General features: G+C 33.1%; 1 protein-coding gene and 1 long non-coding RNA gene across 2 annotated transcripts; both read left to right on the top strand.

Annotated features, from left to right (window-relative positions):
• Window positions 1-240: 240 nt before the first annotated feature.
• Window positions 241-7,909, top strand: LOC143078969 (uncharacterized). Its single transcript, XM_076254048.1, has 2 exons — window positions 241-1,506; window positions 2,100-7,909. The coding sequence occupies exon 2, from the start codon at window positions 2,674-2,676 to the stop codon at window positions 3,841-3,843; it is 1,170 nt and encodes a 389-aa protein (XP_076110163.1). The 5' UTR covers window positions 241-1,506; window positions 2,100-2,673; the 3' UTR covers window positions 3,844-7,909.
• A 33-nt stretch (window positions 7,910-7,942) lies between these two features.
• Window positions 7,943-12,968, top strand: LOC143078970 (uncharacterized). The gene is made up of 2 exons (XR_012979316.1): window positions 7,943-10,196; window positions 12,712-12,968. It is a non-coding gene; the product is annotated as an uncharacterized LOC143078970 (long non-coding RNA).

Raw genomic sequence — 12,968 nt, 5'->3', positions numbered from 1 at the left:
GAGAATATTATCATTAAAGATTATATGTAAAATACCTGAACGTATAAGATGTATGCATGTTGAGTTATATGTACGAATGATGGTCTTCAAACGAGTTAAAATTTAGTAAAGGTTTTGACTTGTTTGTGATATCGAAAACCCTGGTGTAATAATTATTCATTAATATGTTATATTAAAATTTTGTCTTTGGCAATTCGTAATTTTTGACCAAAACTTAAGTGAAAATTATCAATTTTTACAATTTGAGTTAAAGCATTTTTGAAGTTTAAATTTTTATTTTTTATTTCTAAAATTTCTTCTTACATAAGTTACATTATTTTTGGAATGTTAATTTTTGATAAAGAAGAATGACATACAACTTTAATATTTAGATTACGTAATTAAGACGGATAACAAAGAGACATGTAAGTGCTAAATTATTTACTTTGGATTATGGACCTTACATGTAAATTAAGGCTTTTGTTAAACAACCTTTTCCTATGACTCATGTGTTAAATTGTTTATAACACCTGTCACCCATGACTGGATTATTGACCAACCAGTGAAAATAGGTTGTGGTCAAGGGAGTTTTACAAGGGAATTTTTGATTGGTGAAAACAGGAGAAAGTCAAGAAATCAGTGATCATGTGACCACGCCCGCATGGAAACAATTTATGTTTTCAACGGTCACTTTGATTACTGATTTCAAATAATAAACATCTATATTTACTAGAACTTTCTCTTGTTTTACACCAGGTAAGCTGAATTATATTTTTAATATTTTTGTTCTATTTAAATTAAAGAGTTTAGATCGCTTTATATTTTGGAAAAGCTAACTAAAGTTAAAATTCATTTTCTGATATTCACTTAAATTAATTGTATATATTTTGTATAGATTTTATTTGTTTCCATTGAGATTAATTATTTTTTGTGTTGGTTACGCTTAGGACGCGATGCTTTATTTATGTAAACAATTGAGAAACGTTTCAAGAATTTATTTAATTCCAATCTATTCTATGTTTAGAAACATTTAGTTAATTTTATAATAGTTATTTTTAAAAGTTTATTTAAAGTCCGGAAATATTTCATATTGTATCCGTATTAACTTTTAAGTATTATAATGTCCAGGGGAGATAATTTGTAATTTTTATTTGCCGGGAGAAATGTCTTTTGTTGATAAAGCAATGATTATAGAGTTAGATCGAAAGCTAAATAACAAGGACATGAAACCTTATTTTCTACTTTATATTTCTGTAAGTTGTGTTTTATATTTTGTATATAGATTGCTTATTTAGTTCATAAATTAGGTTTTGGAAAGCGACACTTGTCCGCAAGATTTCAGTTTGTTTACAAAATAGTTTGAACATTTTGAATTGACTTTTGAACTTATATTTAAATTGAATTTAGTTAATTTTATTGTATAACACTCATACACGGAACTCGTGACAGGAGTACATGTTTGTTGCTAAGCAACATGGGTATATTCTTTATTTTAATATTTTGCAAAAAGGGTAAATACTGTTTAAGGTTCATCATAACAAACGGACAAATATGGCTGTATTTACATGCAAAAAATTACTCTGAGTACAGACTTACCTGTGCAGTTGGAAAAGTTTTAATGCCTAGCATCCACTAGATATAATAAAGTTAAATGCATTTTGTGTTTCAGAAAGATAAAATCTCTTTTGGATTTTGATGGGCATTTTTTTTCCTTCATGCAAAAGGTGTGAAAATTAACTAAGTTGTGGAACAACTATGAGTTGCTCCCTCAGGTAAAAAACCGGTTTGTATTGTTTTGATTGTCCTAAATTGACATGGACAAGAGGTATCTTCACAACTATAGGTGAGTTAAAGAGTTTATCTGAGTCAGTGAGTGGACAGTATCAAAGTAATTCAGGTGTTTGTTTATTTTTGCACCTTCTGCAGAAAGGAAAAAAAATGCCCATCAAAAACCAAGAAAGATTTTATCTTTTTTAAACACAAAATGCATTTAACTTTTATATATCTAGTGGATGCTAGGCATTAAAACTTTCCAAACAGCACAGGTAAGTCTGTACACAGAGTAGTTTTTGAGGTGAAAATACGGCCATATTTGTCCATTTGTTATGATGAACCTTAAGAATTATGCAAAGTTATTTTACATTCCAATTTATTCAGAAATAAATTGTATTTGGTATTAGATTTTATGCGTTTAAATATTAAGATAGTATGGCAATGATTTTATTAATTTTAAAAGTTTATTGTTTCCATAGCAACAAATTATTATACAAAACATTTGAAATTAAATATCCTTTTTAGTTGAAATGATTCGGTTTATTTAACATATTGTATTATGCATTAACCTGTACGTAAAGTTTTGTAAAGCTGTTTCACTTGATAAAATAGAGTTTGGGCAAGTTTTGTTTAATTAGTTAAAATTTGCATAGAGTTATGTCCCTTAATTTAGTTCATTTGTGAAATTCTAAATTTATTATCAAGTGAGACTTGCTATTTTATTGTGTAAAATCTGTAGCACTTTGATTACTGATTTCAAATAATAAACATCTATATTTACTAGAACTTTCTCTTGTTTTACACCAGGTGCTAAAAGTCATCAGACACAGCACAGAAAGTCGGTACAACATTTGGTGGAGAGACCGAAAGATCCAAAGCTAGTCCCAAAACAAGCCATTAGATAACATCAGTACCATACAAATGCCAGCACCACTGAATAGCTACCTTCTCCGAAGTCAAGATACTATAAGACCAGAAGCAAGAGTGCATCAACAAGCAACAGAGACAACAGCTTCAACGTCAACAGCTTCAACTTCAACATCAACAGGTCCTGTCCTATTAACAGAATCAACTGCATCAACAGCATCAACACCTGCAGTTGTCCAAGTGATAAGAGAAGTAAGTGTGAACATGCCTTCAGGAATTAACCTCAACAATTATGATGGGAAATCATCCGCATCACAATGGTGGGGATACTTTATACGTTGGACCCTCATACAAAAAATGTGTGAACAACAACAGTGTAATTCCTTCCCATTCTTTATGGCAGATGGTATTCCAAAACAATGGTTTGCAACACTTTCAGAAACTGTGCATAATTCATTACAGCTATTGAAGGATGAATTTTTCAAACGCTTTGAAAAATCACAAGGACTGTTTGATGTTAACATTCTCCAATTAAAACAAGGCCAAAATGAAAGAGTGGACGAGTTTATGGCGAGATTACAGGAAAACACCATAGGACAGGACATTCCTGACAACATAAAGATAGGCATTGCAATTCAAGGTTTCAGAGGGGAGATAGGGAAAACAGTCCACAACACTTTCCCTAAACCAACTACTTTAGAACAGTTACGGGCAATCGCAGAAAATGCAGAAAAATCCGAACAACTTGTACCAGCATCGTCAATAACTGCTGATACGATTGCAGCAATACTGGAGGCCAAGATGCAGGAACCATTGGAGGAAATCAGAAGACTGCATACCTCGATTAACATGGCAAAGCCAAACCAGTCCCAACAACAGAACAAACCCAGATACAACAAACCAAGACCAAATTATCGACAAGGACAGGGTTACCAACAACAACACGCTTTTGTACCGCAACAACAGTACATTCAACAACAGCCAGTAGTGTATAATGGACAACAGTACAGCCAACCAATGCCAGCAGCAGTACAGAATCCATATCACCAGCAGCAGCAACAACAACAACAAGATGATGGTTCATGTGAAAATTGTGGTATGTTTTGTGGTACTAATTGCCCAGCAAGAAATAAAGAGTGTTTTAATTGTCATAAGATAGGGCATTATGGTCGTAAATGCAGAGGTTCACAAAAATCTGGTCAAAACCCCCCTTTTCACCGCTAGGGATTCGCGCCTGTCCCTAGGCATTTGTCAAAGGATAGGCACAGAGGTAGAAATTCTTTTGCAGAGGTAAATTTGGTATTGCCTATGCAGAAAAATACTTCAATTATTGATATCAATGGCAGAAAAACACATGCATTGATCGATACTGGTGCAGAAATTACTTGCTGTAGTTTTGATTTTTATAGCAAGTTGGCCCTTTCTGATAAACTTTCGCAATCAGATATTCCATCAATTAAAGGTGTAAGTGGACATAGGTTACAAGTGCTAGGAAAAGTTAATTTACCAATTTCATTTAAAGGTGCTGTTTTTAATTATCATGTTTATGTTATAGATGGGCTACATCATTCTTTTATAGTAGGTTGGGATTTTTTACATGCAAACAAGATTAATATTGATTTTTCTAAAAGTGTATTACAGGTACCAGATAAAGAAAATGCAGATATACCTAAAGTATGTATGATACAGACGTCTAGTACTGGTCTTGCTAGAACGTATTACCCTGTCACTATTTCTCCATTTTGTGAAATGAATGTTGGTGTCAAAATTTCAAAAAGAAATTCAGGAGAAATAGTTCTTTTGGAACCAGTAAGTAATTTAGCGGATTCCAATCTTACGAGTGCTAAATGTTTGGTCAAAATTATTAAGAAAAGAGCGGTCATAAGATTGATGAATCCTACAAATCAGAAAATACACATTCCCGCAACAAAAGTGCTTGCTTCTGTATCAGACATCGATTCAAATTGTATTCATGATTTAGATAATAACATGCCATCTGTTGCTAGTTTACAGCAAACTAAGGAAGCCAAGGAACCTATTAATTTTGATTTCAGCACATCTGATTTGAATTCTGAGCAGAGACAGAAAATGCAGACATTTCTAGCTTCTTATAGAGATATTTTTGCTACTAATTTATCTGAATTAGGTTTTACTAATAGGTACAAGCACAGAATTGAAACTTTTAGGGATTCCAGGCCAGTCAAAATGGGATTCTATAACCAGTCTCCTCATATGCATAAAGAAACAGAAAAGCATTTGGTAGAAATGAAGAAAAACAACATCATCAAAGAATCAACTAGTGAGTATCATTCACCTGTTATATTAGTGAAAAAGAAAACTGCACCGGGTCAGCCTCAGCAGTACAGATTTTGTGTGGACTTTAGAAAATTGAACCTTCAGACAAAAAATTCGTCCTTTCCAATTCCACGGCTAGAAAACGTATTTGACACGATTGGTGAGGTGCAGCCTCAAATTCTGAGTTGTCTCGACCTTCACAGTGGATTTTGGCAAGTCGAGATGGATGAGGAAACAAGACATAAATCTGCTTTTATAACTCGCAATGGTGTCTTTGAATTTCTCAGAATGCCTTTTGGTCTTAAAAATGCTCCTATTAGTTTTCAACAGCTCATGTCTAATGTTTTACGTGGTCTCAATTGGCAATTTGTTTTAGTTTATGTGGATGATATTTTGGTATTTAGTAGGAGTTTTGAAGAGCATATTTCGCATCTAGAACAAGTTTTCACTCGTCTTCGTGATGCAAATCTCACATTGAAACCAAGCAAATGTGTGTTTGCAGCAAAAGAGGTGAAATACTTAGGGCACATCATTTCAAAAGAAGGTATTAAGGTGGATCCTGAAAAGACAAAAGCTATTAGTACTTTTCCTGTCCCTACAAGACAAAAACAGGTCCGCTCATTTTTGGGAATGTGCAATTATTATCGACGCTTTGTTGATTCATATTCTAAGATTGCCACTCCTTTAAATGGGTTGTTAAAGAAGGAAAGAGAAAGAAGTTTTAAATGGAATAGGGAATGTCAAGTAGCTTTTGACAATTTAAAACAAGCTTTATTAACACCTCCTGTCCTGGCTTACCCTGACATGAATAAACCCTTTATGCTGACTTGTGATGCTTCAAATTCAGCTATTGGTTTTGTTCTAGGTCAATTAGACAGTCAGAGAAAAGAGCGTGTCATTGCTTTTGGTGGTAAAAGTTTATCCAAAACTGAACAGGTTTGGAATACAACTGAAAAAGAGTGTTATGCAGTAGTTCAAGGTGTAAAAACATTTAACACTTATCTTGCTACTGGCAAATTCACTATATATACTGATCACAAAGCATTGACATATCTTATGAACCAGAAGGCAAATACAGGTAAACTTACAAGATGGGCAATGGACTTGCAGCATTACAATTTTGAGATTAAGTATAGAAAAGGTTGTAACAATCAAGTAGCTGATGCTCTCAGTAGACGCTCATATCCTGAACAGCCTGACGATGAAAATGAAGTCGCAGCTGTAAAGGTATCTGAAGTGAATACTAGAACAGAAGCTAGTGGCAATGATAAGACTTTTGAGAGTATCCAAGTGGAATTCTTTTATGATGATTACACTATGGTTGCTCCATTAGATCCCGTTATTGCCAGACCAGAATTGTCAAACCTTCCTGCTATTGCAAAGTTGCAACAAAATTGTCATGATTTTGGAAATATGTACAAATTTCTTACTCAGGGTATTCTCCCTGCAGACAATGATCAGAGTTCAAAAGTTCAAAAATCTGCTCAAGATTACTCTATCTGTAATAATGTTCTGTATAAATGGTTTCAGAAGAGAGTCAGAGTTGACAATGGTGAAAAGTGGATTAAACAATTATGTCTCCCTCAAGCTCTTAGAGAGGATGCTCTTTTAAGTTATCATGATAGTTTCGTAGGTGGTGCACATCTTGGGATCGAACGTGTTTATCATGCTTTGAGTCTTAAGTACTTTTGGCCTAAAATGCACCAAAGTATTGAAAACTACATTCGATCATGTGATCGCTGTCAGAGAATTAAAAGAGATACAAAGGGTAAGAAACCACCTCTTAATCCTCTGCCAGTTGACACAACCTTTGAAAGATGGCATATGGATTTTCTGAAACTCAGTAAAACTAACGAAGGTTATTCTTATGTGTTGCTTTTAGTAGATTCTTTTTCTAAATGGAGTGAGGCCTTTCCTATGAAAACTCAAGAAGCTTCTGAGGTTGCAAAGGTTTTATTTCGTGAAATTATTAGTCGTTATGGTGCAATGAAGTGTCTAGTCACAGATCTTGGTAGAAATTTTGTATCGAATTTGGTGAATGCTTTGTGTGAAATGTTGAATATTACAAGGCATCATACAAGTTCCTACCATCCCCAGACAAATGGATTAGTGGAAAGGACCAATAGTACACTTATACAGGCAGTCAGAGCTTATAGTGATAAGGACCAGAACAATTGGCCAAATAAACTCCCCGGTATTTTAATGGCATTTAGAAATTCTCCATCTACTCAATCAACAGAGTATTCTCCCTTTTCAATGGTGTTTGGCAAGGAGATGAACTTACCTTTTGACGCATCTGTTTTGCCAAAAGACAATCTGTCAAAAGATGCAAAACACCATTTAGAAGAAATAATTTCAAACCTCAAAATTACCCAAGATTTAGCGGCTGAAAATATTAAGCTTAAACAAGCAAAAATGAAAGAACGATACGACAAAAATACCAAAATTCCTGAATTTAGGCTTAGAGATAAAGTTTTACTTAAAGAACATGTGGTCCCTGTCGGTCGTTCACCAAAATTAGTTGATAAATTTAATGGTCCTTATTACATAACTGACTGTGGGCCGAATTTCACATATAAATTAAGACGCTGCAGTGACCAGAAGGAAGTTAAAGCTATGGTCAATGCGAGCAATCTTAGACAATATGTTGATCCCACTGATTTCCGTGACCCGCAACAAGCTCCAGAACGTCCAGTTCCAGATAATCCACCCAATGCACAAAATAACCCACTTGCAGATAATGATCAAGATGATCAAATTGCAGACGATGAGAGTACAGATTCAGATACTAACAGTGATAATGGAGATGAACCAAACAATGTCATAGATGATACGTTTCATGAGGTTGAGACACTACTAAATACAAGAAAAACAAGAGGAATACAGTATTTTCTTGTGAAATGGAAAGATGGTTCCAAACCGACATGGGAACCAAAAGAGAATATTGGAGAGGGATTGATACATGAATACTTTACGAGGAAAACAAAAAAAGGAAGGAGGAGAAAACAGAAAAAATATTTTACAAGGCCATAGGTGAAAACAAATTACTGTACAAAATTTCACTGGAATAACACAGATAAAGCTTTGATGGCGAATAACTCACTTACATTCAAATAATCTGGATTGAACTCCAGTTTCGAATCTGCGCAGTGGACCTTTCTTTAATTATTTGACCCTTTGATTAACATTTTTTTTTAATTTCAGAAATTTGATAGGCAAATTATGATGTGAAGTCAAACCTAACAGAATGCATATGTGTTTTGTTGTCAGTAGTGCTAGAGTACGGCCGTGCTCATTCGACTAATCATCACTTTTTTTTTTAGCAACTGAGTGTCCTGAGAAACTAGAATCCATTCCAATATTATAGTTATGTATGATGAAGTTAAGTGTTCAGTGAAATGTTACCGAGAGCCAAAGTGGAGGAGTTAATTATTGGAGTGTATTAATATTTAGTTTATTTCTTTTTGTAGGATTTAGAACACAGTTATATTAAACATATTTTTAGATTACATTATGTCATAGAGATTGCAGATCGTGAGATTGCAGATCATGCGCTTACAAGGAGTGAGCATATAAGAAATCATTCATTTTCATGTTTTATATTTGAATTTTATATTGTTATATTGTCTTTTAATATGAAAATTTATTGGTACTTTGACTTTTCTGTTACACTAAAGCACCTGGTTTACTTGATTTTTCATTATTGGAAAACTGCATCAGTACTATTTTTAAAAAACACACATATTTTAGTGTGAAGTGTTCATATCCCTCCTCATATGCAAAATGACTATATTAAGTGAATGCATATTTGCAAACAAGCAATACCTCAGTGCCTCCCTATTACAAGTGTATTAACATACATCCTTTTAAGTTTTGAAAGTGTCTTATTGAAAATCTGCAATTATGACCATACATATATGTATTTTTAATTTTTTTAACTTAAGTATTTTATGGGCGTTAGATCACAAAACTACATTCACATGAGTGTGATATATAAACATTGACTCTATATGAACTTTTACATTATGTTTATCATACTTTTATTCTTTTTACATGTATATATATTAAGATTTAATCATTCAGCATTAAATCAATTTAATAAATTGAGAGTATCGTCTGCTAAACTAGAGTTAACTTTTCTTTAATTTTGACGGACTTAAGCGTCTTTTGTTAACCTACATTTTTCATAAGCGGTTTTCCCGCTTTTATTTGGTATAAAATTGCATGCTTTTCGTGATTTGTTCATTGCGTGATTTGAACTCTGAAGGAACACAAAAAGGACAGGTAGATTCGGACATAAGATAAGTACATAATGTTTTATTGATAGTTAGATTAGTTACTGCAATTGTATTTTCCGGATTATTTTTATTTCTGTAATTTGTAAAAGAAATTATTTGATTTTAAATGAAAGTTATTTCTTGCAAATAGTTCGATTCATTAATTCAATTTTTCTCTCACTTGAATAGCATATTACACGGAACAAACTATATTCTAATAATAATAGTTATGTTATATTGTGCACACTTATATTTCATTGACTAGCATTAAAATTAAATGCTTTACTACAGGTGATATATTTTGTTTTAAATGTATTAGCGATACACTTTGAACAGGTAATTACAATGTATGTTGTGTATGCCGTGTTATCATTAACATGACCGGAAACGTTTAATTTTATTAAACGTTACATGATAATATTTATACATGTGTGTTTAATTTGCGGAAACATAGTTTAATTAAGTTAAGCTTGGTAATAGAAGCTATCAAACGTTTTTAAAACGATGTGTATTTTGTTAAGAAAGCACACATCGTAGCTGTTTTGAGTTATGTTTTTATAATCAATTTCATTTGTTTTGATGCATACAAATATATCAAAAGTTTAGTTAAGACTACGCAGTGTAAACATTTTGGTATTTCAATTTATTTCAATTTGAGTAATTTATCTCATGTTAAATTCATACATGTTTAAATATGATCTGGACTTTTAAGACTTGATGTATGTATCTAATCTGTATTTATGATTATAATAGTTATAACAATGCCAAGAGGTAGAGGTAGACGTCGCCGACAGGACCAGGTTAGAGGTCCGGAGCTTCGGGTTAGGAGGGCTCCCATTGAAGTACAACAGCCACAACCAGTTGTGAGAAACGTGGGAAGGCGTCCGCCAGCTGATGTAGAGCAAGAAGCATATATAGAAAGAAGACTGCGGGTTGATGAACCCGAATTAGTTGCCATGCGACCTGTTGACATTCGAGTGAATGAGCCGCAATTAGCTGCATTAGGTGAGGTAAATGAAGTTTATGATGAACCTCTAATGTTACCTGGCTTTAATGAAGTTGACATATTTATAAGCCAAAAATTTAAGGAAAAAATTTGGAATTTTGAATACATTGATTTGTCTCTTATGCACCGTAAGAATTTTAACAGCCAAACAAATAATGAAAACACAATTGGCATCAATGAGGGTATGCTTGTTATTCAAAACAAAGTTAAAAAACCTCATACTGTTAGTTCTGTTGAAGATTGGACTGATTCATTTATTGCCTATGCCCAGGTCCTTATCGAAAGGTATCCTGGAAAGGCAAGTGAACTTTTTTCGTATATGTCCATAATAAGGGGTGCAGCAGCTGATCATTCTTTTGAAAAATGCTATTCTTATGACCAACAATTCCGTTTAAGGGTATCAAGGGATCATACAAAGAAATGGTCATCCATAGATGGTTTTTTGTGGTTACGTATTTTAACTGCCAGTACTCCAAAACAACAACACGCTGATGTTAGTAATAAATGCTACGATTTTAATTTTAAAGGTTTTTGCAACAAAAGCAATTGCCAATACAGACATGCATGTCTCAAATGTGGTTTAGATCACTCTTCCTTAAGATGTCGTCGATTTATGGACAATGAAATTGATACTGATCCATCTAGGTATAATAGGAATGACATTGCACCTTTCCAAAACAACTCTGCTAATAGACAAAACCCAAAAGGAAGTTTTAACAAAAGATAATTTACATATAATGTAAATGAACTCTTTTCTAATGCTGATTTACATTTGTATGCTGACAGTGCAGGTGGTTTTTTCTTGGGTTGTGCAGTTTATTTAAATGGGTCATGATCATTTTCAAAATAGCCATATAATTGGGACAAAGTTTTATTAGTTGACATCACTTATTTAAAAATAATACCTATGCTTTAGTCATCTTTTTATTCATTCAAATGAATTTCGTTGTGGTAATTTGGCTATTGTTGTAATTTGAAATATAAAAATTATAAGCTTCAAACAGCATGTAACTTCGCATTTGCTGCATTTTTACGTGCGAGTGAACTTGCCACTCCATCACATGTTGAACATAGGCGAGATATATATATTGATCATGTAAAGTCAGCTTTTTATTACTATAGGTTTTTCTGAACTGATAAAAAAGGGAGATCCATTACTTTAAAAGTTTGTTGATAAAAATAAACAAATGAGAATTGTCCTCTACATTTACGTAGTTTGATAACTTTTTTCCAAATAAGACCTGGAAATAATGGTCCGCTTTTATACATATTAAAGGGAAATCCTTTATAAGAGTTCAGTTTCAAATTGGTTTGAACATAGGACTCCGGTCAAGTGAATAAATGTTGAGTTGTACACGTTGCTTATATTTGTATTGTTGTATAGTATGGTTGATATACTACGTTGAACTGTTGTATAGTATGGTTGATATACTACGTTGAACTGTTGTATAGTATGGTTGATATACTACGTTGAACTGTTGTATAGTATGGTTGATATACTACGTTGAACTTTGTATAGTATGGTTGATATACTACGTTGAACTTTGTATAGTATGGTTGATATACTACGTTGAACTGTTGTATAGTATGGTTGATATACTACGTTGAACTGTTGTATAGTATGGTTGATATACTACGTTGAACTGTTGTATAGTATGGTTGATATACTACGTTGAACTGTGGTATAGTTAAGTTCATAAACATGTACTACGTTGAACTGTTGTAAGTATGGTTGTCTACTACGTTCAATTGATATGGTTGAATTTAAAAACCTATGTAATTTCAGAATTTGTTTAAGTGTGAATTTTTTGTCATGGATTGAAAAATTTTGTTTGGCGATGCTCACAAACGGAGTTTGCTAGCATTTGGCTGAATTTATCACAGTTGGCGTCTGGTAGCCCAGTTGCCATTTGGAGAAAACATATGATGGTTGCCCTTCAATGTTTTTATCTTGGACATTAATGAGAAATTGTCGATGAATGCAAATTCGTTGGCCGGTTGATACATAGTTGAACTGTCCTAATAAATCCATGACAAAAAATTGCCAAAATTCAAACTTACTATTTGTTGTTTTTTATTATGATCATATATTAGTTTGTCTTACAATTTGTTCACATTTGTATAACGAAGGTAATCTGGAGTCGTTGGAAATATTACGAGGGATTTCAACGAATTTGGGTTATCTTTTATCTGGTATATCTTATCCTAAATTGACTTCTGTTGGTTTCTTTCGAATATTTAATAATAAGATTTAATCATTCAGCATTAAATCAATTTAATAAATTGAGAGTATCGTCTGCTAAACTAGAGTTAACTTTTCTTTAATTTTGACGGACTTAAGCGTCTTTTGTTAACCTACATTTTTCATAAGCGGTTTTCCCGCTTTTATTTGGTATAAAATTGCATGCTTTTCGTGATTTGTTCATTGCGTGATTTGAACTCTGAAGGAACACAAAAACCCACCCTATCCCACCCTTTAGAATATTTTTTCTGCTGTTTGTTGTATATTTTCAGATATTGCCAAAAGAAGCGTCATGGATTGGACAGAATTTTGACTGAATACATAGTTTTACTGAAGGGCTGAATTTATCACAGTTGGCGTCTGGTAGCCCAGTTGCCATTTGGAGAAAACATATGATGGTTGCCCTTCAATGTTTTTATCTTGGACATTAATGAGAAATTGTCGATGAATGCAAATTCGTTGGCCGGTTGATACATAGTTGAACTGTCCTAATAAATCCATGACAAAAAATTGCCAAAATTCAAACTTA

The sequence above is a fragment of the Mytilus galloprovincialis genome, chromosome 6, assembly GCF_965363235.1.
Source record: "Mytilus galloprovincialis chromosome 6, xbMytGall1.hap1.1, whole genome shotgun sequence".
Taxonomy (NCBI): domain Eukaryota; kingdom Metazoa; phylum Mollusca; class Bivalvia; order Mytilida; family Mytilidae; genus Mytilus; species Mytilus galloprovincialis.
This window is presented reverse-complemented; position numbering and strand designations above follow the sequence as displayed.